The sequence below is a fragment of the Salvelinus fontinalis genome, chromosome 38 (assembly GCF_029448725.1).
Source record: "Salvelinus fontinalis isolate EN_2023a chromosome 38, ASM2944872v1, whole genome shotgun sequence".
NCBI lineage: Eukaryota > Metazoa > Chordata > Actinopteri > Salmoniformes > Salmonidae > Salvelinus > Salvelinus fontinalis.
This window is the reverse complement of record NC_074702.1, coordinates 23,529,941-23,554,587: the sequence shown is the minus strand read 5'-3', so window position 1 is coordinate 23,554,587 and position 24,647 is coordinate 23,529,941. Positions and strand designations below refer to the sequence as shown.

General features: G+C 41.9%; 1 protein-coding gene across 14 annotated transcripts in view; it reads left to right on the top strand.

The window, feature by feature from the left end:
- Nucleotides 1-9,955, top strand: part of LOC129837290 (ras/Rap GTPase-activating protein SynGAP-like) — a 109,110-nt gene extending 99,155 nt beyond the window's left edge. For 9 of the 14 annotated variants that reach the window (XM_055903324.1, XM_055903322.1, XM_055903326.1 and 6 more), the window contains one exon: nt 4,220-7,475. In XM_055903324.1, coding sequence (XP_055759299.1) covers nt 4,220-4,642 — 423 coding nt within the window. In that variant the 3' untranslated portion in view covers nt 4,643-7,475. Of the gene's footprint in view, nt 1-4,219 lie in introns of all 14 variants that reach the window. The other 5 variants (XR_008756700.1, XR_008756699.1, XM_055903328.1 and 2 more) reach the window with 5 other exon arrangements.
- The last annotated feature ends 14,692 nt before the right edge of the window (nt 9,956-24,647 follow it).

The window sequence follows — 24,647 nt, the reverse complement described above, 5'->3', positions numbered from 1 at the left end:
GAATTCCTGACCGAAATGCATCAAAATGTTCAGCTGTTTAATTCAATGCTCCATTTCAATGCTCCACTATTATCAAATGTTGGCATTTGCAAAACCTTGCAACTCCTTCATCCTTCTTCACATCCTTCATCCTTGTTCATCTCTCCACTACTTTTTTTATTTCAATTCCCTGTGTTGTTTTGGGATGATAATCAAACTGTTTGATCAGAATATTGATGGTAGTAATATATACTTAGGTCTAGATTCAATCAGATTGACAGCCAAATAGCCGTTGTTTAGCGGTGTCGGAGGTGGAACTGCGTTAGAGTTGTCAAATCCACAAGTGGCAACGAAACCACACTCAACGTAATCCGACAAATTCCATGCAGCCGCATTAGAGGTTTATGCAGCCGCGTTACCAATCAAACACTCAAATGAGATTGATAGGCTAATGTATAGAGATGTATAGCCTAACATAAATGGATTGACATTTGAGAGTCATTATTTCTAACATCGATAGAGCCTACAATTTCTAGCGGTGTTTTGAACTTCTAATGCAGTAGGGATAACAAGTAAGGGAGTGGTTTGTGACGGACAAAAGTACCCGCTCACCGATAGGTCAGCTCGCGGTAGGTATAATAAAACATTTGCTATGCAGATGTTGGCCAACGCTGGTTAACGATGGTTAATGATCGATCTGATTGAACCCAGGCCTTAGTTAGTTCTAGTTATGGCAAAAAGCTTGACAATTCAGATACTCTATTAGGTACACGTACAAACACTGATGGCTCTGCTGCAGTAATACATATAAGTAGGCTCTATTCCAAGAACCAATATCAACAAGGTAACTGACTACAACCATATACAACAATACCCCTGCTCAAATCAACACAATCTCACCTACACACACTGCACGTGTCTCACAGAGGAACACGTTACAGTGGGTCATCAACATATCCATTCAATTCGACTCATCTCCCCTCCCATCCCCTCCCACCACTCCCCAAAATAAATGACGGGAATTATGGGAAATCTCCGTATCTGACACAATCCTTTCCTGAAAATTAACAACTGGTGTGCGTATATGTCAATGTGTGTGTTTCTTTGAGAGTTTGTTTATATATTCCTGTATGTATGTGTCCTGTATGTATATGGCACCTGAGCTCATAAGTTGATCCAATATTCATGTATTGTCATTGTGAGTTTGATCAAGTGTGTCACCAGTACTGTATTATTGTAATTTTTGCTCTGGGTCATACTTGGAGAGTTGTCTAGTGTCCTTTATATGTATGTCAGTCATCTACTGCTGTTATGGAATATTTGGTTGGTTTGTACGTCTAATTTCCACAATGATATGCCTAGTTTGAAACAGTAATTCATTAATAATTTCCTATTCATGTTGCTGGGTAAGAACATTTGAGAATTGCTTACCAAAGCATACTAACAATGCACTTAACATTGCACAATTCATCCACTATGTGTCGTTTTTGTCTACAATTTCCTAACTTTTATTAGTTGCAGCTTTTATACAAACATAAACACCAAGTTGTTCAAGTAAGCAAACTCTGCACATATGGATCTTTAACAGTGAGTGATGCACGTTTGTTAAGTTGACTGGATCGCTGCTTCTTTTATTAGCATAGGTTGGCTACCTAGCAGCTAGCTAACTTTCTTATCATAAGATATTCACACACTTTCCCAGTTGTATTGGCATGTCTGGTTAAACTTGGATAAATAATGTGAAAGGGTTTGTAGTAATTTTTGTAGAACTGGTTTAAAAGTAATCCAGCACTGGTAGAGAAATACCACTTGTTCCCCTTGTTTCCATAACACATTTCCTGTTACTGTTGCTAGCACCAAGTAGGGAATGGGATTAGCATGTATGCTAACGGTAATATCTGTTGAAATTGGTTATCGCCGTGTGCTTTACAAGGTTCTGAGTGAGAAGAGAAAAGGTCTGCCAGTTCAATTCCACTTTTTGGAGGACATTTTTTGTTCTCTTTCTAGAGATGGAAACACCTGCTACACACAATGGATACACCCACCCTGATAATGCTAATTAGTTTTGAAAACAAATGGCCTTTTTCCGACTAATTTCTGTACTGGATGCAGATCATAAAACCCTCTTGAAATACCTTTTTTCTGACTTTCACTTCTCCAGTGCTTCGTTCACATCTTCAGACTTCATAATCCTTGGTACATTCATATGAATGGTCTTTAGTCCTTAATGTTCAATAAAGTTATTACACATTTGAGAAAATGTCTTGGCGTCTCAGTAGAGACGTCAATTCAGATTCTGTTTGTGTAGAAATCTTTTAAATTGTTCCACATTGCTGTTTCTACTTGGATACGTTCGACACTATTTCCTCAATCTAACACAACCTCCATCAGTGCCAATAACCCAGCTATTTTCTTTCCTACTGCTCTAACACAGACTGTACTGAACAGGACTGGACATGATGACTTGCATTCAGAGCTTGATTTAATTAAGAACTGAAATCAATCTGGTATTTGCAATGACGTTATTCTGCGCCAATGTAGGTAAGGATAGATAGCAAAACCAAACTTTGACTTATTCGCTTATTACAAATTCCAACCCAGTGCTTTACAGATTTGGTAAATTAATGAGCATCCATTGATAAATTGGTCAATGGGTATGGGTTAGAAATTCTGATTGGTGGGTTAGACACAGTTGAGATTTTATTCAAGAGCTCTTGAATACTAGCTTCTTATTCTAGCTTTGTAGATCAGTATTTAGTCATTATGTTCTCCAATTCGCATCTAGAGTTCTAAGAATTACAGTAACCCATCTGCATGTTAGACTATTATAATAATACAATACTATAATATTATCATCTATAATGTTTTATTTTAAAGTACTTATTACTATTTAAATGTTAAAGTACTTATAAGGTTCAATGACGTGTGGGAATCAACCACACACTTGACAAGGTAACTAAGGTGCATGAAAAAACAATATTGAATTTCTTCACATTTATTGTGGTCTTAGCTAAGCTTTCGGTGAAATCTTTTTATTCTTTATTTATTTTCTTCTTTCTGTGAAAGTTTTGCTCTGACAAAGGTCAATTGACTGAAAGCTTAGCAAACACCATGCTAAACCTGAAATGTGCATGGATTTTAAAGTGAGTAAGATTAATTAAGGTGACACAATTGTATCAAGTTATAGAGTCATAACTATTTGTGTCACCATGGTTTTCAAGCCTTTACTACAGTATATTTAAGCAGTAATGCACGAGGGGGTATATAAGGCCAATATACCACGGTTAAGGGCTTTTCTTAGCACGACGCAATGCGGAGTGCCTGGATACAGCCCTTAGCCGTGGTATATTGGCCATACAGCACAAACCCCGAGGTGCCTTATTGCTATTATAAACTGGTTACCAACGTAATTGTATATGGTCTGATATGCCACGGTTGTCAGCCAATCAGCATTCAGGGCTCGAACCACCCAGTTTATAATACAAATTAGAATGTATAGAAATTCCTTGAAATTAATCTCATTGGCTAAGACTGACACAACTCTCATTCTACTTGACTGCTCGGACTCCTTTTGACACCCGTCCCTGACTAGTACAAGCTTCTAACTCAGCATCATACGAAGATCAAGCCACTCTGACATGTTGGTCAACCCGAGATTGTAATTCCTTCCACCTTTTCTTTTTCTGACTGTTTCCCCTCTCCTATGCTGTCCATCTCTATTGGTGTACCTCATACTTCTGCTCTGTAACTCATTTTCCTCTATTTCTCTTTCTCCGTTGTTCCTCCCATCCCTTGTCACTTATTTCTCTCCCTCCCTTACTCCCTTTGCTTTCTCACATGACCCTTTCTTTCTTTACCTCCTGCTTTGATCCTTTCCTACCGGGACCCACATCACCCCACACTATTTCCTCCATTCTTTTCTTTCTACATTCGTAACTGATTCACCTATTTACTCTCTCCTCTACCCACCTGTTTGTTCTTCACTGGCCTCCTCTTTTTATTTGATTATTCCTTGCTTGTTCATATCTCCCTCTCCTTCCATCCTTCCTGTTGCCTTCTCTCTACACATTTCCTGCTTCATATATTACTCTTTATATTGCCTCACTCGCTCTTTCCTGGATTGGCTGACTCCTTTACACCCTTGTCCATGCCACAAATCCCCCACTGAATGCCCCTTCTCCCACTCCCATCTCTCCCCTCTCCTACTCCTCTTCTCCCCTCCCTCTCTCTGTCTTGCTAGGGGGCCCAGCATTCCTCCCTGGGTTCAGCAGACCCCTGTGTGAATACTGAAGGTGGAAGAGGAGGAGGAGGAGGAGAAAAAGAAGGCGAAAAAGAAGGAGGGATGACCACTGATCCTGACCCTACTATCTCTTCCTCGGGCATCTCCTCCACCGGCTTGCCCTGGAATGAGAATGGAGTCCCCTCCCCATCCGTAGACCCTCCTCCTCCCCCTACTCCTCATCTCCACCCCAATCCACCCCAGAATGGAGAGCTCCGTGGCAACCCTACATCCTCCCCAGTGACAAGCACGGAGGCAGCTGAGAGCACTGCAACAGCAGGACTGGGCATAGAGGAGAGGGAGCAGGTCAAAAACAACACAAAACCAAATCAGAGAGAGAAGACACAAATAAAAAAGTCTTGCCACATTTCCTTCCTTTTTTGAGGAGGATGAGATGACTGCAATCTTTCCAGTTTCTTTTATGTGTACTCAAACCAGAGAGAGAAGAAATGTGTGGGGGGCAGCAGTCATTGTACATTTAACTGTACAGTACGTTCAGCATTATCACACAAGACAACAAAAGGGCTTTCCAATGGACCTCATTTCCGTCATGCTCAAACTGGGCTTTGGTCAGTATCTGTCTTGCAGGACAAGATAATGATACCTTTTAGTTATCGTTGACATTGTGGGATCCTCATGTACTGTTTCAATCGATCAAACCATAGAGCCTATCAAACACTGGCATAGGCCTAATCACCAAACCAAGCAACTACGTGAGATTTTGCTTTGTGTGTTTGTTTAATCAAATATAGACCGTAAGCAAACACTATATAACATCTCACTCCCCAAAGACTTCTCAGTAGCCAATAGCATCCTACTATATACATGCGTGTAGTATCCCATAATTCCATCGATAAAGATCTTGTCATTTCCTGTCCTGAAAACTCCAGCTCTCAAATTTCATTGGTAGATGTGGTCATCTGGCTTTGTAGTTTGGTTTCCTTAGTGCCTTTGAGTGTATTTTAACAGGGTTTTCAAATAACAGGCGGGGATGATATTGACAGAAAGATTATATTATTTGATGATAGTACATAAACAGTCTAATCAAGATCCCAAAATAACTATGCTTTTTGAAATGCAGACTAACTGTAGAGTGCAGAACAAGCAGAATACGGTTTCATTTTTGGGATTTCACAGACATGGCCTAAGGAAAGTGTGTGATGTTTTCAAAAATGTGTTAATTAAGGGACTTCCCATTTGTGGACTGGACTCGTGCAATGTTTTCTCTTCTCAAACTCAGAACCTGTGTGTGATCAACTGGTGCTACAGACACAAACAGTGCCATTTCCAAATCAAGTGTGTGTGTTATAGCACTGCCTCTCATGTTTCCCACTGTCTGTATGTCTGTCTCTCTCACTCTGTCTGTTATTGTCAAGGTAACCTATTTCTTTTATGTATTTGTCTGTTTGTCTGTTATGTGTGTGTCGTGTCCCTATGTGTGCAATTGTTTAATGGAGTGGGAGCTGGGTCAAGTAGGGTGCTTAAACCAAATGAGACAACAGCAAAGTTGTCAGGTAAAAAGTTTACCAGCAATTTTAATAAGTGGTTGAAAATATAAAAGGAATGTTATTTTTGGACCTTCAGTGTCCAGGCATATAACGTAGTCACTTGTAACACCTAGTACACTTCCAAAATTGTTGTCATGGCTTTTTCTGTTTAGTACCACAAGCTATTTATTTGATTCTTATTTTGGGGTAGCCAGTTAAGTCTAGCCTTAAGTGCCTGGGTCTCAGATAATGACATTTTGGCCAGTAGTCAAACAGTGATCAGACAAATTTGTATGTGGCATAGACTTTCTTCATGTCGTTTCGAGGGACTATTTTAAGTTAACGTACCATTCAGCTGAGCATGATGAATGCTAATGTAACAACATTTTGAGAAAACAAAGTTTGTTTGGGGCATCGTTAGTAAAGAGTATTTCAAATCTAAAACATGTTACACAATGCACTTAAAGGAATTCATTGATTTGTGTCAACTGTTCAGATATCACCTGTCAGTGAATACTGTTATACTGTGTTGTCATGTCCTTTTGTTTTGTGTATAACTTGTCCATTGTAATCTTTGTTTAGATGTGAACTTGGGTTCATTTTGGCCCTTTTAGATTCACACTGGTGGTGCTTTATAACTAGTTGGATAACTTTCCTTAGCTGGCTTAGCGTCTCAAGAGCATTAACATGCTTCAGACAGTCCTGGTTTTGCAGAACCCATCATCAGTCTTATTTAACTCTTTTATTTGATTAAGAGTCAATTTACTAAGGGCCAAATCCTAACTTGATTTCTATTTTTGCAGTTCTCCCATTGGCATCATGCTTTACGAGTAAGTCTGAGTTTAACATGCAGATCTCAAGTTAGGATTTGGAACTTAGTGTATAGGGTCAAAATGCCTCTGCCAATGCTGTGTCGATCAGTACTAGGGGATTAGCCATAACGTAGAGTGGGTGAGATTCAGAGATATGAGAGATATTTAGCTATGAGTGTTGAATTAAAAGTTGGTGTGATTATTAATAGGGAGAGTTTGATGTAGTTAGCTTAAGCCAGCTAATAGGGCTACCTTTCGAGTGCCAAAACATTCATATCAGTAATAAAATGGCCTTTAAAGCAGCTAGGGCTTTACATCTGCATTGAGTAAAGATATGGGACTATACAGGGTCACTGGTTGATATATGAGCATTGCCATTAATATACCTCAGAGATGCAGAATTGAGAGACTCAGGTAAACAAATAATTGCCTCAGAGCTGAACGCAAACTGACAGAGATTAATCCAACTTTGGAGTGACTGCCATCAGATACAGTGGTTGGTCCATCTATTACAAGATCTATCCCACTGGGCAAAAACTGGTTGAATCAACAGTGATTCCACATCATTTAAACAAAAAGGCTAAATGTGATGTAGTTATGAATTTCATTAGGGACGTTAGGGAATGTAGTATTTTTTTCACCCTACTTTTAACCTAAATCCAATGACATGGATTAAATTCACTTTAGTTGACAACTCAACCAAATGTAAATCAAAATTAGACTTTGAAATGACGTCTGTGCCCAGTGGGATGGCTATGATTGGATAGCAACTCATCAAGCACCTCCCCGTTCCTTCTCTCTCTGTCTTCCTTTTCTCCTCTTAGCCAATCACGCAGCTTCGTGGAGGACAATCTGGAACCTAATTGGCTGAGGCAACATGGGCAGCCCGCATGGCCTGGCCATATATCAAGAGCGCTCTCTCGTGATGCGATTGGCTGACAAAGGGAGAAGTTGGGCCATTGGTCCAATTCTCCTGACCTTAAGGATAGTCCAGAGCCACAGCTGACCATGTAAGGATCTGCTGTGTTATTTACCCTACTTTACTTGGGTCCTCTCTCTCTGATTGGATGGCTGGACAATCTGTATTTGATGCTTGTGATTAGATATTTGATTTTCTTTTAAAGACGTGCCAATCTCGGGAAATGGTTTTGTTGGCTCATCAAGCATGTGAAGAACAGCTATGCAGATTGACATGATATTAACCTTTTTGGGATTGAGCAGTAAATTAAATGAGGGAGAGCTACTGTGCGTAAGATGCATTTCAAAGGTGCTGTAATTTTTCTTTCCTTACATTTTTCGAAGATCTCACAATTTGTTTCTTGCATTTTTCCTTCCTAACATTTTCTACAGTCCACCCACTATCTACCCATTTCTCTTTCTATCTATTCTTAACCATTTTCAACCACCTCCGTTTATGTTCACCCCTTTTTGCCTTGTCTGCTCCTGTTCATATCTCCCATGGTTTCTGTTTTGTTCTTTCTTCTTTATCTCTATTCGTTTTACATTTAAAGGAAACTAATTATGCACAGCCTATTACAAGTGAAACTGCTACAAAACAAAATATTGCTTCAATTAAAACTTTGAAAAATGTAGACAATGCTATGATTTATATTTCTATAATAATGCTTATTCTTACCGTAGTACTACAAAAACTATTCATTGGAAATCTTCCTGAGCAAATGTTTATTTCTTGATAATGACAAGACTCTAGTATCTAATGACAGTCCAGAAATGATCAATTTTATATCAACTGATTTTTCTTAAGACAATCTTATGGAACATTACCCTTTTGTGGAGAAAGATTGCCCTGGGATTGTGATGGATAAAAACACAAACTGTTGTTTTACCTGCTCCCCTCACAATGATTTGCACGTTGCAGTGACCTGTACCCCTCCACTTCTCTCTTGTAATCCCTGGAAGAGACATGTGAGGATGGATGTTGTTTCTCTACTTGACAATCGCTGGGGAGCTCTCCATTTTACAGACGATCTAAAACTCCTTAGAAGAGGACATCCTTACCATCACGTTTTTGTTTTCCTATTTCAGTCTCTGATGTAAGCTTAGTGGAGCAGATGCGAGTTTATCATGTTTTTCCAGTGTGGTGAGACCGAATTCTGGAGCCAAGTTTCTGTATAACTTCCATTTGATTTCTTTGTATGGACTCCACTGACACAGAAGCTAAATAAAACCCTGTGCCCTCCTTCGCCTCTGACCACTGAAAAATGACACATCAAAAGAGCGAGAGATTAGAGGTTCATACCTTTTAAGTGATTGAATGTGTGTGTACATACAGTGTGTGTACAGTTGTTGTGTATATACTGGATATGTGTGTGTATATATAGTATGTCTATGTGTATATACAGTTTGTTTGTATATGCAGGGTGTACAGTTTTTTTCCTCGATCCTCTAATCTCTCTCTCGTAAATGACATATTTGACTACTCAAAGAGAAATGTTGGAGTGGAGAGGTTCACACTGGCAATTTAAAGGACAGCTGTCTGGGAAGCACTTTCTGTGCAGACACTGACCAATCTGACACCTCTGAACACCTACAAACCTAATTATGCCTCTCAAAACAATCTCTGGCTTGCACTCATTTTCTCATCAACTGAGGCATTTTTAAAAATTATATTTGGGTGACCAAGCAATGTTTGTACATATACAGTATATAGAATAACTAAGATAATATTTACAGTGACCTCCATCTCCTTTTTTTTGAATTCCTGTAACTATTATGATTCTTCCTTGTTATTTGATTTAAGTTTTACATTTTCTCTACATTAAATGTTTGCAATGGTTGTCATTCAGATGTATATAATTATCCAGACAACCCTTATCTAATCTTTCCAATTTAGTTCCCCGAACTCTGCCTCTCATAGACCCCTCTGTCAGGCTGAACATTTGGTTCAGATCACACTGTTACTTGTGAAGCAACTCTTCCATGCAAGTAACACCATGTTATTAGCCATTTCTTCAAGTTCTATTAAGTGTGCCTCCAACTCGCCAACCCTCCCTCACCCTTGAACTTTCAACCCCACAGGTCACACATAGTCATACCCCTTGACAAGCCATAGTCCCCCAACCCCTCTATTTTTGTTTTAAAAAGGACAGACATTCGGGGATTTGTGTATATTAATGGAAGAGTGATATTGAAGAGTGTATTGCCATTGTAAATGGATTTGTTATGAATGTGGATATTCTGATTATTTAACTATTATTGTAATAATGATTATGATTATTGCCACTTTGATTTTGTTGATTCATTCCTTTGATGCGGTCAATAACAATTCCTTCATTTCATTTTTGAATAAGCCGGAATTTATATTTTTCGGGTGGGTGAATCTTGGAGATAGAAATACTTAAATAAATGAATAATAAACAAATAATTAACTTCTTAAATTAAGATGTGATATGTATTTTTTGTATCATTCCTACAGAACAGTCACCACAGTGAAAAATATCTTGAAACTCTTACTAGGCCTGTTGGCCATTTAATGGTTTATAAAGCCTATTCTGGGGTCCAAATCATGAGATATACTGTAGGTTACAGAAACATCATTAGATTATCACTGGACACCAAAGACACAGTATGCCAGTCAGATCATAGTAGTCGACGTTACCATAACCAATCATGTTTGCAAATATTATTTGCTGAGGCTGTTGGTGCATTTCATGTGAGATAAAAGTGAAGACTAGTCTTTTTAGGAAGTATTCACACCCCTTGACCTTTTCCACATTTTGTTGTGTTGCAGCCTGAATATAACATGGATTAATTTGAGATGTTGTGTCACTGGCCAACAAACAATACCCCAGAATGTCAAAGTGGAATTATGTTTTTAGAAATGTATTCAACACCTTTGTTGTGAAAAGCCTAAATTATTTCAGGATTAAAAATGTGCTTAAAAAGTCACATAATAAGTTGCAATAATAGTGTTTAACATTCTTTATTAATGACTACCTCATCTCTGTACCCCACACATACAAATGATTGTACGGTCTCTCAATCTCTGCAGTGAATTTCAAACAGAGATTCAATCAGAAGGACCAGGGAGATTCACCATGAGGCCAATGGTGTATTTAAAACAGTTACATAGTTTAACTGTGATATAAGAAAACTGAGGATGGATCAACAAATTCACCTTTCAGCAAGACAATAACCTAAAACACAAGGCCAAATATACACTGGAATTGCTTACCAAGATGACATTGAATGTTCCCGAGTAGCCTAGTTACAATTTTGACTTAGATCGGCTTGAAAATCAATGGCAAGACTTGAAAATGGCTGTTTAGCAATGATCAACAACCAACTTGACAGAGCTTGAAGAATTTTAAAAATAATAATGTGCAAATATTCTACAATCCAGGTGTGCAAAGCTCTTAGAGACTTACCCAGAAAGACTCACAGCTGTAATCGCTGCCAAAGGTGATTCTAACATGTATTGAGTCAGGGGCGTGAATACACATGTAAATATGATATTTCTGTATTTCATTTTCAATAAATGTGCAACAATTTTTAAAAACATGTTTTCACTTTGTCATTATGAGTTATTGTGTGTAGATGGGTGAGGGAAAAAATATTTAATCCATTTTGAATTTAGATTGTAACACAACAAAATGTGGAATAAGTCATTGGGTATGAATACTTTTGGAAGGCACTGTATGTAGCCTGATACATCATCCGTTGATAGCTTGATAGCTAGTCACCGTCTGACACAATACAATAAAATGTTTGGAAAGGTCTTCTCAGGACCTCTGCAAGCCAGAATGTTGAGTAATATTACATTTGAACTTACTCTACCAGTTGTCTTGGTGGTTGGTCATTATGCTGAAAATTTGAGACAAAATATCCACAGAAAAGTGTTATTAAACTGACTTTTCTGAACCACCCCCTGGATTTTAGCATATGCTCGCATCATAAGCCATGACAAAATGTGTAGAATTGCAGGACCCCCGAAAACCAGAAAAATAGCAAACATTTTCAAGGAACAGAAATAGAACTTGGAACAAAAATAATCCATACTGTTCCGGGAACAGAACTGTTATTTTAAAAGCACAAGAACCAGTTAATAACCTTCTTTTAAGTTGCAGGCATTTTTACTAGTCCCACAAGAAAATGCAACAAAGCGCCTATGCAAAACCCTCACTCTGTCACTCAGAAACTTATTCCAGTGTCTGCCTGCAAGCTGAAATCTTTGTAAGAGTGTGCACGCATTTAGGGTACCTGCCCATCCCTCCTCCAAAGCATAGGCTACTGTACTGACATTAGAATCGTGATTCAGAAGATAGGGAGAGAGATTTTTAATTAGCTTGAGAAGAATCGATTAACTTTTTAAATGCTAGTTAAGGATGCAATAGGCCTAGTTATAATGTTTCAAAAAGGATTTATTAACTACAAAAAGCTGAGATGTGTTTTTAATTCTGGTGCCACTCTACACACACAAGCTTGTTAGATAGCTAGCTCAAGGACATTCAAAGTTCTTCCATAGAAGCCTGTCCTCTTAGGTATAATTCAGTGGACCTAATTCAGATAATGCATGTCATAACAAGATGCCCAGCACTTCAAGCCTCCTCCACAACCCTCTCTCGCTCTTTTCCTTCCCCACCAACAAAATATCAGTCGCATCTTGCACCATAGGCTACACTTGTCTGTCCATCACATATGTAAACAACTACTTTGCCTGCTCTATCCGCATTGATTGGTAAAGTAATTTAATGAACTAAATGTAAAAAACTGTTGATATCACAAGTTAAAAAAGGAACAGTAAGGAACGATATAAACCGGTACTTTTTGGGGGTTCAAACTAGTTCAGAACCATATTTTGCTGGCTGGAACAATGGAACGAAACGAAAAAAATGTGGTTCTGTTCAGAACGAAACGATTGGAAAATAATTTTGGTTCCAACCCCTGGTTGTGGAGCCCCCTGAAGGTAGGTGCCCAAAACCCCAGATGTGGTGATCCGGCCCTCAAGTACAGTTGAAGTCGGAAGTTTTTATACACCAAATACATTAAAACTAAGTTTTTCACAATTCCTGACATTTAATCCTAGTAAAAATTCCCTCTTAGGTCAGTTAGGATCACCACTTTATTTTAAGAATGTGAAATGCCAGAATAATTGTAGAGAGAATATATCTATTTCAGCTTTAATTTATTTCATCACATTCCCAGTGGGTCAGAAATTTACATACACTCAATTAGTATTTGGTAGCATTGCCTTTAAATTGTTTAACTTGGGTCAAACGTTTCGGGGAGCCTTCCACAAGCTTCCCACAATAAGTTGGGTGAATTTTGGCCCATTCCTCCCGACAGAGCTGGTGTAACTGAGTCAGGTTTGTAGGCCTCCTTGCTCACACACACTTTTTCAGTTCTCACCACAAATTTTCTATGGGATTGAGGTCAGGGCTTTCTGACGGCCACTCCAATACCTTGACCTTGTTGTCCTTAAGCCATTTTGCCACAACTTTGGAAGTATGCTTGGGGTCATTGTCCATTTGGAAGACCCATTTGCGACCAAGCTTTAACTTCCTGACTGATGTAATGAGATATTGCTTCAATATATCCACATCATTTCCCATCCTTGTGATGCCATCTATTTTGTGAAGTGCACCAGTCCCTCCTGCAGCAAAGCACCCCCACAACATGATGCTGCCACCCGCATGCTTCACGGTTGGGATGGTGTTCTTCGGCTTGCAAGCGTCCCCCTTTTTCCTCCAAACATAACGATAGTCATTATGGCCAAACAGTTCTATTTTTGTTTCATCAGACCAGAGGACATTTCTCCCAAAAGTACGATCTTTGTCCCCATGTGCAGTTGCAAACCGTAGTCTGGCTTTTTTATGGCGGTTTTGGAGCAGTGGCTTCTTCCTTGCTGAGCAGCGTTTCACGTTATGTCGATATAGGACTTGTTTTACTGTGGATATAGATACTTTTATACCCGTTTCCTCCAGCATCTTCACAAGGTCCTTTGCTGTTGTTCTGGGATTTATTTGCGCTTTTCACACCAAAGTACGTTCATCTCTAGGAGACAGAACGCGTCTCCTTCCTGAGCGGTATGACAGCTGCGTGGTCCCATGGTGTTTATACTTGCGTACTATTGTTTATACAGATGAATGTTCTCACCTTCAGGCATTTGGAAATTGCTCAAAAGGATGAACCAGACTTGTGGAGGTCTACAATGTTTTTTCTGAGGTCTTGGCTGATTTCTTTAGATTTTCCCATGATGTCAAGCAAAGAGGCACTGAGTTTGAAAGTAGGCCTTGAAATACATCCACAGGTACATCTCCAATTGACTCAATTTATATAAATTAGCCGATCAGAAGCTTCAAAAGCCATGACATCATTTTCTTGAATTTTCCAAGCTGTTTAAAGGCACAGTGGAGCGGAGCTGTTGGCCGGGGTTGGAGTAGCATGGCCAGCCGTTGAGAAATGATTATTGACATTTTCGATTATCATGGATTTATCGGTGGTGACCGTGTTACCTAGCCTCAGTGCAGTGGGCAGCTGGGAGGAGGTGATCTTGTTCTCCATGGACTTTAGTGTCCCAAAGCTTTTTGGAGTTAGATCTACAGGATGCAAATTTCTGCTTGAAAAAGCTAGCCTTTGCTTTCCTGACTGACTGCGTGTATTGGTTCCTGACTTCCCTGAACAGTTGCATATCGCGGGGACTTTTCGATGCTAGTGCAGTCCGCCACAGGATGTTTTTGTGCTGGTCAAGGGCAGTCAGGTCTGGAGTGAACCAAGGGCTATATCTGTTCTTAGTTCTGCATTTTTTGAACGGGGCATGCTTATCTAAGATGGTGAGGAAATTACTTTTAAAGAATGACCAGGCATCCTCGACTGACGGGATGAGGTTAATATCCTTCCAGGATACTTGAGCCAGGTTGATTAGAAAGGCCTGCTCGCAGAAGTGTTTTAGGGAGCGTTTGACAGTGATGAGGGGTGGTCGTTTGACCGCGGACCCATAGCGGATACAGACAGTGAGGCAGTGATCGCTGAGATCCTGGTTGAAGACAGCAGAGGTGTATTTAGAGGGCAAGTTGGTCAGGATAATGTCTATGAGAGTGCCCATGTTTACGGATTTAGGGTTCTACCTGGTGGGTTCCTTGATTATTTGTGTGAGATTGAGGGCATCTAGCTTAGCTTGTAGGACTGCCGGGGTGTTAAGCATATCCCAGTTTAGGTCACCTAACAGAACGACTCTGAAGCTAGATCGGGGGGTGATCAATTCACATATGGTGTCCAGGGCACAGCTGGGAGCGGAGGGGGGTCGATAGCAGGCGGCAACAGTGAGAGACTTATTTCTGAAGAGATTCATTTTTAAAATTGGAAGTTCGAACTGTTTGCAGGCTATCTCTGCAGTAGATTGCAAGTCCTCCCCCTTTGGCAGTTCTATCTTGACGGAAAATGTTGTAGTTGGGTTTGGAAATCTCAGAATTTTTGGTGGCCTTCCTAAGCCAGGGACATCGGGGTTGGCGGAGTAAAACAAATTTAGGGTGGAGGCTTCTGATGTTAACATGCATGAAACCAAGGCTTTTTCGATCACAGAAGTCAACAAATGAGGGTGCCTGGGGACACGCAGGGCCTGGGTTTACCTCCACATCACCCGAGGAACAGAGGAGGATTAGGATGAGGGTACGGCTAAAGGCTATCAAAACTGGTCGCCTAGAACGTTGGGGACAAAGAATAAAAGGAGCAGATTTCTTGGCGTGGTAGAATAGATTCAGGGCATAATGTGCAGACAGGGGTATGGTGGGGTGCGGGTACAGCGGAGGTAAGCCCAGGCACTGAGTGATGATAAGAGAGTTTGTATCTCTGGACATGCTGGTTATAATGGGTGAGGTCACCGCATGTGTGGGAGGTGGGACAAAGGAGGCATCAGAGGTATGCTGAGTGGAACTAGGGGCTCCATTGTAAACTAAAAGAATGATAATTAACCTAAAGAACAGTATACAAGGCATATTGACAATTGAGAGAGACATACAGCGAGGCATAAAGTAATCACAGGTGTTGATTGGGAGAGCTAGCTAAGACAACAACGGGTAAGACAACCACAGCTAATCAGCTGAAACAACAACAGGTAAAATGGCGATGACTGGGCTGAGAGGGTCGGTTAACTACACACAGAGACTGAGTTTGCGGCTGGGGCCGACAGATAAACAAAAATAAACAGAATTAAGTACCGTGATTAATGGACAGTCCAGCAGGCATCAGCTATGTAGCCAAGTGATCATAGGGTCCAGGGGGCAGCAATAGATGTAACAGGGAAGCCGCGGAGTAGTCGCCTCTACGCGGGCAACACAGCGTTTAAAGTTAGTAGCCCGGGGCTATTAGAAGCGTCTGCTCCGACGTCCAACGGAGGCCGGTTGAAGGCACAGCAGATGGAGTATTCGTCGGCAGCCCAGTCGTGGTGGTGCAGCGGGGCGCCGTGTCGACAAAGGATCCAAGCCAGATGGCGAAAGAGGTATTGTAGTTGTAGTAATTTAGTTTGCTAGCCTGGAGATGCGCCTGGCTCACGGCTATCTGGTGCTAGCTTCGGGGCAGGGGCGTTAGCCACCATAGCCACTCGGTAGCAGCGGTGATCCGGTGCCAAGGTCCAGAGCTTACGGCAAGGATCCGGTGGAGTAGTTGGTTCTAGCCTGTTTGGGTGGAGTCCGGGTGAACAACTGAGTAGGCTGGGAGGTGGGCCTCAGGGATAGCTTCGATACTGGGTAACACGGTGGGTGCTAGCTAGCTGTGAAGATCAGGAGTAATGGTCCAGGGATTACGGCATGAATCCGGCGTTGTAGTGGAGAGACAGTCCGGTACTGGTAGGCTGGCGAGTATTATCCAGGCAATTTTTTTTTTAAAGGGCTGGTATCTGTGCAGAAGGTAATGGCTGCTAGCAGTGGCTAACAATGACTAAATAGCGTGTAGCTAATTAGCTGGTTAGATTCTGATGGCTAGGTGGTTCTTGCTATAAGGTCTAAAAATTAAAAATAATAGCGGTTCCATATCACATTGGGTGAGGCAGGTTACCGGAAGGTATAATTGAATTAAATTGGAAATGAGATTGAAAATAAAATTGAAATATATACAAAAAGAGACAAAAAATACAAAAGTACACGAGAGGACGAACAAAACACGTCTGCACTACTACACCATCTTGGACTGCAAAATCAAATCAAATTTATTTATATAGCCCTTCTTACATCAGCTGATATCTCAAAGTGCTGTACAGAAACCCAGCCTAAAACCCCAAACAGCAAGCAATGCAGGTGTAGAAGCACGGTGGCTAGGAAAAACTCCCTAGAAAGGCCTAAACCTAGGAAGAAACCTAGAGAGGAACCAGGCTATGAGGGGTGGCCAGTCCTCTTCTGGCTGTGCCGGGTGGAGATTATAACAGAACATGGCCAAGATGTTCAAATGTTCATAAATGACCAGCATGGTCAAATAATAATAATCACAGTAGTTGTCGAGGGTGCAGCAAGTCAGCACCTCAGGAGTAAATGTCAGTTGTCTTTTCATAGCCGATCATTAAGAGTATCGCTCCTGCGGTCTCTAGAGAGTTGAAAACAGCAGGTCTGGGACAGGTAGCACGTCCGGTGAACAGGTCAGGGTTCCATAGCCGCAGGCAGAACAGTTGAAACTGGAGCAGGAGCACGGCCAGGTGGACTGGGGACAGCAAGGAGTCATCATGCCAGGTAGTCCTGAGGCATGGTCCTAGGGCTCAGGTCCTCCGAGAGAGAGAAAGAAAGAGAGAAAGAAAGAATTAGAGAGAGCATACTTAAATTCACACAGGACACCGGATAAGACAGGAGAAGTACTCCAGATATAACAAACTGACCCTAGCCCCCCGACACAAACTACTGCAGCATAAATACTGGAGGCTGAGACAGGAGGGGTCAGGAGACACTGTGGTCCCATTTGATGATACCCCCGGACATGGCCAAACAGGAAGGATATAACCCCACCCACTTTGCCAAAGCACAGCCCCCACACCACTAGAGGGATATCTTAAAACACCAACTTACCATCCTGAGACAAGGCCGAGTATAGCCCACAAAGATCTCCGCCACGGCACAACCCAAGGGGGGGCGCCAACCCAGACAGGAAGACCACGTCAGCAACTCAACCCACTCAAGTGACGCACCCCTCCTAGGGATGGCATTGAAGAGCACCAGTAAGCCAGTGACTCAGCCCCTGTAATAGGGTTAGAGGCAGAGAATCCCAGTGGAGAGAGGGGAACCGGCCAGGCAGAGACAGCAAGGGCGGTTCGTTGCTCCAGAGCCTTTCCGTTCACCTTCACACTCCTGGGCCAGACTACACTCAATCAAATGACCCACTGAAGAGATGAGTCTTCAGTAAAGACTTAAAGGTTGAGACTGAGTCTGCGCCTCTCACATGGGTAGGCAGACCATTCCATAAAAATTGAGCTCTATAGGAGAAAGCCCTGCCTCCAGCTGTTTGCTTAGAAATTCTAGGGACAATTAGGAGGCCTGCGTCTTGTGACCGTAGCGTACGTGTAGGTATGTATGGCAGGACCATATCGGAAAGATAGGTAGGAGCAAGCCCATGTAATGCTTTGTAGGATAGCAGTAAAACCTTGAAATCAGCCCTTGCCTTAACAGGAAGCCAGTGTAGGGAGGCTAGCACTGGAGTAATATGATCAAATTTTGGGGTTCTAGTCAGGATTCTAGCAGCCGTATTTAGCACTAACTGAAGTTTATTTAGTGCTTTATCCGGGTAGCCGGAAAGTAGAGCATTGCAGTAGTCTAACCTAGAAGTAACAAAAGCATGGATACATTTTTGGACAGAAAGTTTCTGATTTTTGCAATGTTACATAGACTTGAAACAGTCTTGATATGTTCGTCAAAGAGAGATCAGGGTCCAGAGTAACGCCGAGGTCCTTCAAAGTTTTATTTTTCGACGACTTTACAACCATCAAGATTAATTTTTAGATTCAACAGAAGATCTCTTTGTTTCTTGGGACCTAGAACTGCACAATTGCGTTCCGCCATTCGTTAATTTTGGTACAGCGGATCATCAAAGGCCTATCTGATTATCAGCTGTTATCAAACACACTTGGGTCTCGAAAGACGATTCTCTTCCTCAATAGTGTGCAGAAAATTCAACTAGAGGAAAAGCCAAAATGAATATGACAGCGTTTCCCCAACTCTGTGCTCAGGACCCCAAGGGGTGCACGTTTTGGTTTTTGCCCTGACACTACACAGTTGATTCAAACAATCAAAGCCTGATGATTAGTTGATTATTTGTGTCAGCTGTGTAGTGCCTGGGCAACAAAAAAATCGGGGCCACGAGGACCAAGTTTTGACAACCCCGGAGTATGACATCCTGGCATTTAAAGTATACAAAACAAATGATCGCATAGGCCTACTACAAAACCTTCTATTTCCCATACCCAAAATGCCTACTATTTAGCAAGAATGGGTATTCGGACATGACCAATGTCTCAGATTTTCAATGGCATAAGGAAGTACTCAGCAGATACTAGGGCTGCATCCATATGACAGAATGATGTGTAATGTTCAATTAAAACGAAAAAGGTGCTGTTCTGAGCGACCAGTTGAAAAAAGGGGTTGGGGAACGCTGTCAGCATGGCCACTGCTATTTAAATACGTCACTCATTGTTCAAGCCACACCCCGCCACACCCACCAAATGGAGCAAATAAAATAAAATCAACATTTATTAGGCAAGTACATAGCTTTGTATATATACTATACAATGCCTTCAGAAACTTTACAATTGTCTCATTCATCCCCCCTCCTCTCTCCTGTAACTATTCCCCAGGTTGTTGCTGTAAATGAGAATGTGTTCTCAGTCAACTTACCTGGCAAAATAATGGTAAAATAAAAATCGTTTAAAAAATATGCATACCCCATGACTTATTCCACATTTTGTTTTGTTACAGCCTGAATTGAAATTGGATTAAATCCTATTTTTTTTCTCACCAATAAACACAAAACCCAAAATGACAAAGTGAAAACATGTTTTCAGAAATGTTTGCACATTTATTGAAAATGAAATACAGAAATATCTCATTTACATAAGTATTCACATTTCTGAGCCAATACATGTAAAATCACCTCTGGCAGCAATTACAGCTGTGAGTCTTTCTGGGTAAGTCTCTAAGAGGTTTGCACACTTGGATTGTAGAATATTTGCACATTATTATTTAAAAAATTCTTCAAGTTGGTTGTAGATCATTGCTAAAGAGCCATTTACAAATCTTGCCATTGATTTTCAAGCTGATTTAAGTTAAAATTGTAACTAGGCCACTCAGGAACATTCAATGTCATCTTGGTAAGCAGCTCCAGTGTATATTTGACCTTGTGTTTTAGGTTATTGTCCTGCTGAAAGGTGAATTTGTCTCCCAGTGTCTGTTGGAAAGCAGACTGAACAATGTTTTCCTCTAAGATTTTGCCTGTGCTTAATTCTAATCCGTTTCTTTTTATCCCAAAAAACTCCCTAGTCCTTGCCCGATGACAAGCATCGAGCCAATACATGTTAAAATCACCTCTGGCAGCAATTACAGCTGTGAGTCTTTCTGGGTAAGTCTCTAAGAGCTTTGCACACTTGGATTGTAGAATATTTGCACATTATTATTAAAAAAATTCTTCAAGTTGGTTGTTGATCATTGCTAAACAGCCATTTACAAATCTTGCCATGGATTTTCAAGCTGATTTAAGTTAAAATTGTAACTAGGCCACTCAGGAACATTCAATGTCATCTTGGTAAGCAGCTCCAGTGTATATTTGGCCTTGTGTTTTAGGTTATTGTCCTGCTGAAAGGTGAATTTGTCTCCCAGTGTCTGTTGGAAAGCAGACTGAACAATGTTTTCCTCTAAGATTTTGCCTGTGCTTAATTCTAATCCGTTTCTTTTTATCCTAAAAAAACTCCCTAGTCCTTGCTGATGACAAGCATACCCATAACATGATGCAGCCACCTCCATGCTTGAATGTGTTGGATTTGCCCCAAACAAAACACTTTGTATTCAGTATTACTTTAGTGCCTTGTTGCAAACAGAATGCATGTTTCGGAATATTTTTATTCTGTACAAGCTGCCTTATTTTCATTCTGTCAATTAGGTTAGTATTGTAGAGTAACTACAATGTTGATGATCCATCCTCAGTTTTCTCCTATCACAGCCATTCAACTCTGTAACTGTTTAAAAGTCTTTATAGTGACTGGGTGTATTGATACACCATCCGAGATGGAATTAATAACTTCAACTTACTCACTTGCTTTTTTTTTACCCATCTATCAATAGGTGCCCTTCTTTGCAAGGTATTGGAATGCAGTGTTTGATTTTCGCCAGGCATCATGCGACCCATGTCGTCCAAAAAGTTGACTGAAGTTTGCCAAAAACACATGGAAGTACCTTGATGATCATCAAGACTCTTGGAAGAATGTTCTATGGACAGATGATTCAAAAATATAATTGGGTCCCATTATGCCTGGCGAAAACCAAACACTGCATTCCACAGTAAGAACCTTATACCAATGGTCAAGCATGGGGTTGGTAGTGTGATGGTTTGGGGATGCTTGGCTGCTTCAGGACCTGGATGACTTGCCTTAATAGAAGGAACCATGAATTCTGGTCTGTATCAGTATATTCTACAGGAGAATGTCAGGCCATCCGTCTGTGAGCTGAAGCTGAAGTGCAGCTGGGTCATGCAGCAAGACAATGATCCAAAACACACAATCAAGTCTATATGGAAATGGCTAAAAAGCAACAGATTTGAAGTCCAGACCTAATCCCAATTGAGATGTTGTGGCAGGACTTGAAATGAGCAGTTCATACTTGAAAACCCGCAAATGTCGCTGAGTTAAAGCAGTTTTGCATGCATGAGAGGGACAAAATTCCTCCACAGCGATGTGAGAGACTGATCGACAACTACAGGAAGCATTTGGTTGCAGTCTTTGCAGCTAAAGGTGGCACAACCAGTTATTGAGTGTAAGGGGGAAATTACTTTTTCCACACAGGGACATGGGGTGTTGCATAACTTTGTTTATGAAATAAATTAAATATGTATGTCATTGTTGTGTTATTTGTTCACTCAGGTTCACTTTATCTTTTATTTATTAGGTTTTGGTTGAAGATCTGATAACATTCCATATCAAAAATATGCAAAAGTAGAGAAAATTAGAAAGGGGGCAAATACTTTTTCACCGCACTGTACATATATAGGATGAGCCATGACTAGAATTCAGTAAATACATATAAAGTGGGTAAAACAGTATGTAAACATTAGTGACCAGTGTTCAATGATTCTATATACATAAGGCAGCGGTCTCTTAAGGTGCAGGGTAGTGTACCTGGTGGAAGCCGGCTAGTGACAGTGTCTAAGAAGTGAGTGCTATGGGGCGATAGTCATTTAGTTCGGTTACCTTCACTTTCTTGGGTACAGGAACAATGGTGGATATCTTGAAGAAAGTGTGGACAACAGACTGGGATAGGGAGCGATTTAATATGTCAGTAAACACTCCAGCCAGCTGGTCTTCACATGCTCTGAGGATTTGGCTTGGGATGCCATCTGGGCTGCCAGGGTTGACATCGTTGAATGTCTTACTCATGTTGGCCACAGAGATCGGGAGCACACAGTCCTCGTCGGTGGCTCTGTGTTGTTTTCCTCGAAGCGGACAAGAAAGTGTTTAGCTTGATTGAGGCATCGGTGTCTGCGACGTACCTCAAAGTCTGTTCAAGAACGTTGAACGTTTTGGGGAAACATATCATTTAGTACAAACCGTCACGCAACGTAGCAAACATTTAATCAAACTGAACACACTTTAGTAGAGCAGCCTAAATTCTAATTAAGTTTATGCAACAATCTTATGTAAAAGGACTGTTAGGTCTTCTGGAATCTACGACAAGTGTGGAGATGTCCACACTCAGAAGCGTAGAGGCTAAAGTGTACAGTATGCTACACTTATGCCAAAGTTATGCATCTAGTGTTGCAGACCAGTTTAAAACGAATGCATAGCCAACCAGCAAAGTGGCCTAATTTAATTCCTAACACTTAAATCTAAGTGAAAAAACAGATAGCTCATTTAGCTACAAAACAAGAAGCTCCAGCTTGTTCAAACTCTCAATGAACAGCATTAATGAACAGCACTTACCTTTCTCTGTTGAAATAGATGTGATGATGGCATTCATGCTGGATCAGGTGATCTTTCGGTGATCGCCTTGTCTAGCAATCAAAAACCAACGAAAAACGTTTACTTGTAGCCTCTTTTTTATCGAAAACATAAACCCAGAATATTCAGTATTCATCCAAATCACCCCTATGGGACGGCAGCTCCTGGTCAGCGCAGCCCAAGCTCTTCTCTGTTCTGGCACTGTAAAATGTCGATGTGCAGCAGGTGGGACGGAGTCAGGCGCAGGACACAGAGAATGAGTAATAATGGACTTTTACTCAAGATGACAACAAAATAAATTCCACGCAGGGAAAACAATTCAGCTCACAAAATAGTAGCGACTGCTAAACACAGAACAAACACTCACAAAACCATGTGGGAACCAGAGGGTTAAATAGGGAATAAATAATAATGTAATGGAAACCAGGTGTGTACAATAAAGACAAAACAAATGGACAATGAAACGTAGATCGGTGGCGGCTAGAAAACCGGTGACGTTGATCGCCGAACGGCGCCTGAACAAGGAGAGGCAGCAACTTCGGCGGAAGTTGTGACGGTACACCCCCCCTTGACGCGCAGCTCTAGCAGCGCGCCAACACCGGCCTCAGGGACGACCCGGAGAACGATCCGGGTGGAGACGGTGAAATTTCCGCAGTAACGAAGGGTCCAGGATGTCCTCCACTGGCACCCAGCATCTCTCCTCCGGACCGTACCCCTCCCACTCCACGAGGTACTGAAGGCCCCTCACCCGACGCCTTCAGTCCATGATGGCTCGAACAGTATACGCCGGGGAGGACCCTCCCGCACCTCAGACTCCTGGAGCGGACCAGCCACCACCGTCCTGAGGAGAGACACATGGAACGAGGGGTTAATACGGTAATCAGGGGGGAGCTGTAGCCTATAACAAACCTCGTTCAGTCTCCTCAGGACTTTAAATGGCCCCACAAACTGCGGACCCAGCTTCCGGCAGTGCAGGTGAAGGGGCAGGTTTCGGGTCGAGAGCCAACATCTGCGGGTGGCCAACAGGTTATCCAGACAGATGGATAAATCGCCCAGCTGGTCGAGGGTAAGGTTGGTGTCCCTGCATGCCAGCTCCCGACGAACGTCCTCCCCTAGACTGCACCGGTAATGGTCGATCAGGGCCCTTTCATTCCATCCCGCGCTGGCTGTCAGGGTCCTGAAGTCCAGTGCAAAGTCCTGTGCGCTCCTCATCCCCTGTCTAATATGGAGCAAACGTTCCCCGGTACTTTCCCCTCAGGTGGATGATCGAAGACCGCCCGGAAGCGGAGGGTGAAATCCTTATAGTGAACGCTGCGCCTTCTCTCCCCCATACGGCGTTGGCCCACTCAGGTGCTCTCCCCGACAAACAGGAGATGAGGGCGGACACGCTCTCGTGTCCCGAGGGAGCTGGGTGAACGGTCGCCAGGTAGAGCTCCAACTGGAGCAGGAACTCCTGGCAGCCATCCCATCATATGCCCTCGGGAGCGAGAGCCGAATCCCACTGGGTCCAGGTGACGGAGGGGTGGACAGCGGTGTGGGTTGGGGTGAAGATGATGGGGGTGTAGGAAAACCCCCTCTCCCATCGCTCCATAATGTGCAGCACGTGATCCATGGCTGTGCCAAGATTTTGTAGCATCGTCGCGTGCTGCTGGACGCGCTCCTCCACAGGTAACGTAGGACTGGGTGCACCTGCTGACTCCATATTTTTGGTGCATGTTTCTGTAAAGGGTCGATGTGCAACAGGTGGGACGGAGTCAGGCGCAGGACACAGAGGATGAGTAATAAAGGACTTTTACTCAAGACGACAACAAAATAAATTCCACACAGGGAAAACAATCCAGCTCACAAAATAGTAGCGAATGCTAAACACAGAACAAACAAGCACAAAACCACGTGGGAACCAGAGGGTTAAATAGGGAATAAATAATAATGTAATGGAAACCAGGTGTGTACAATAA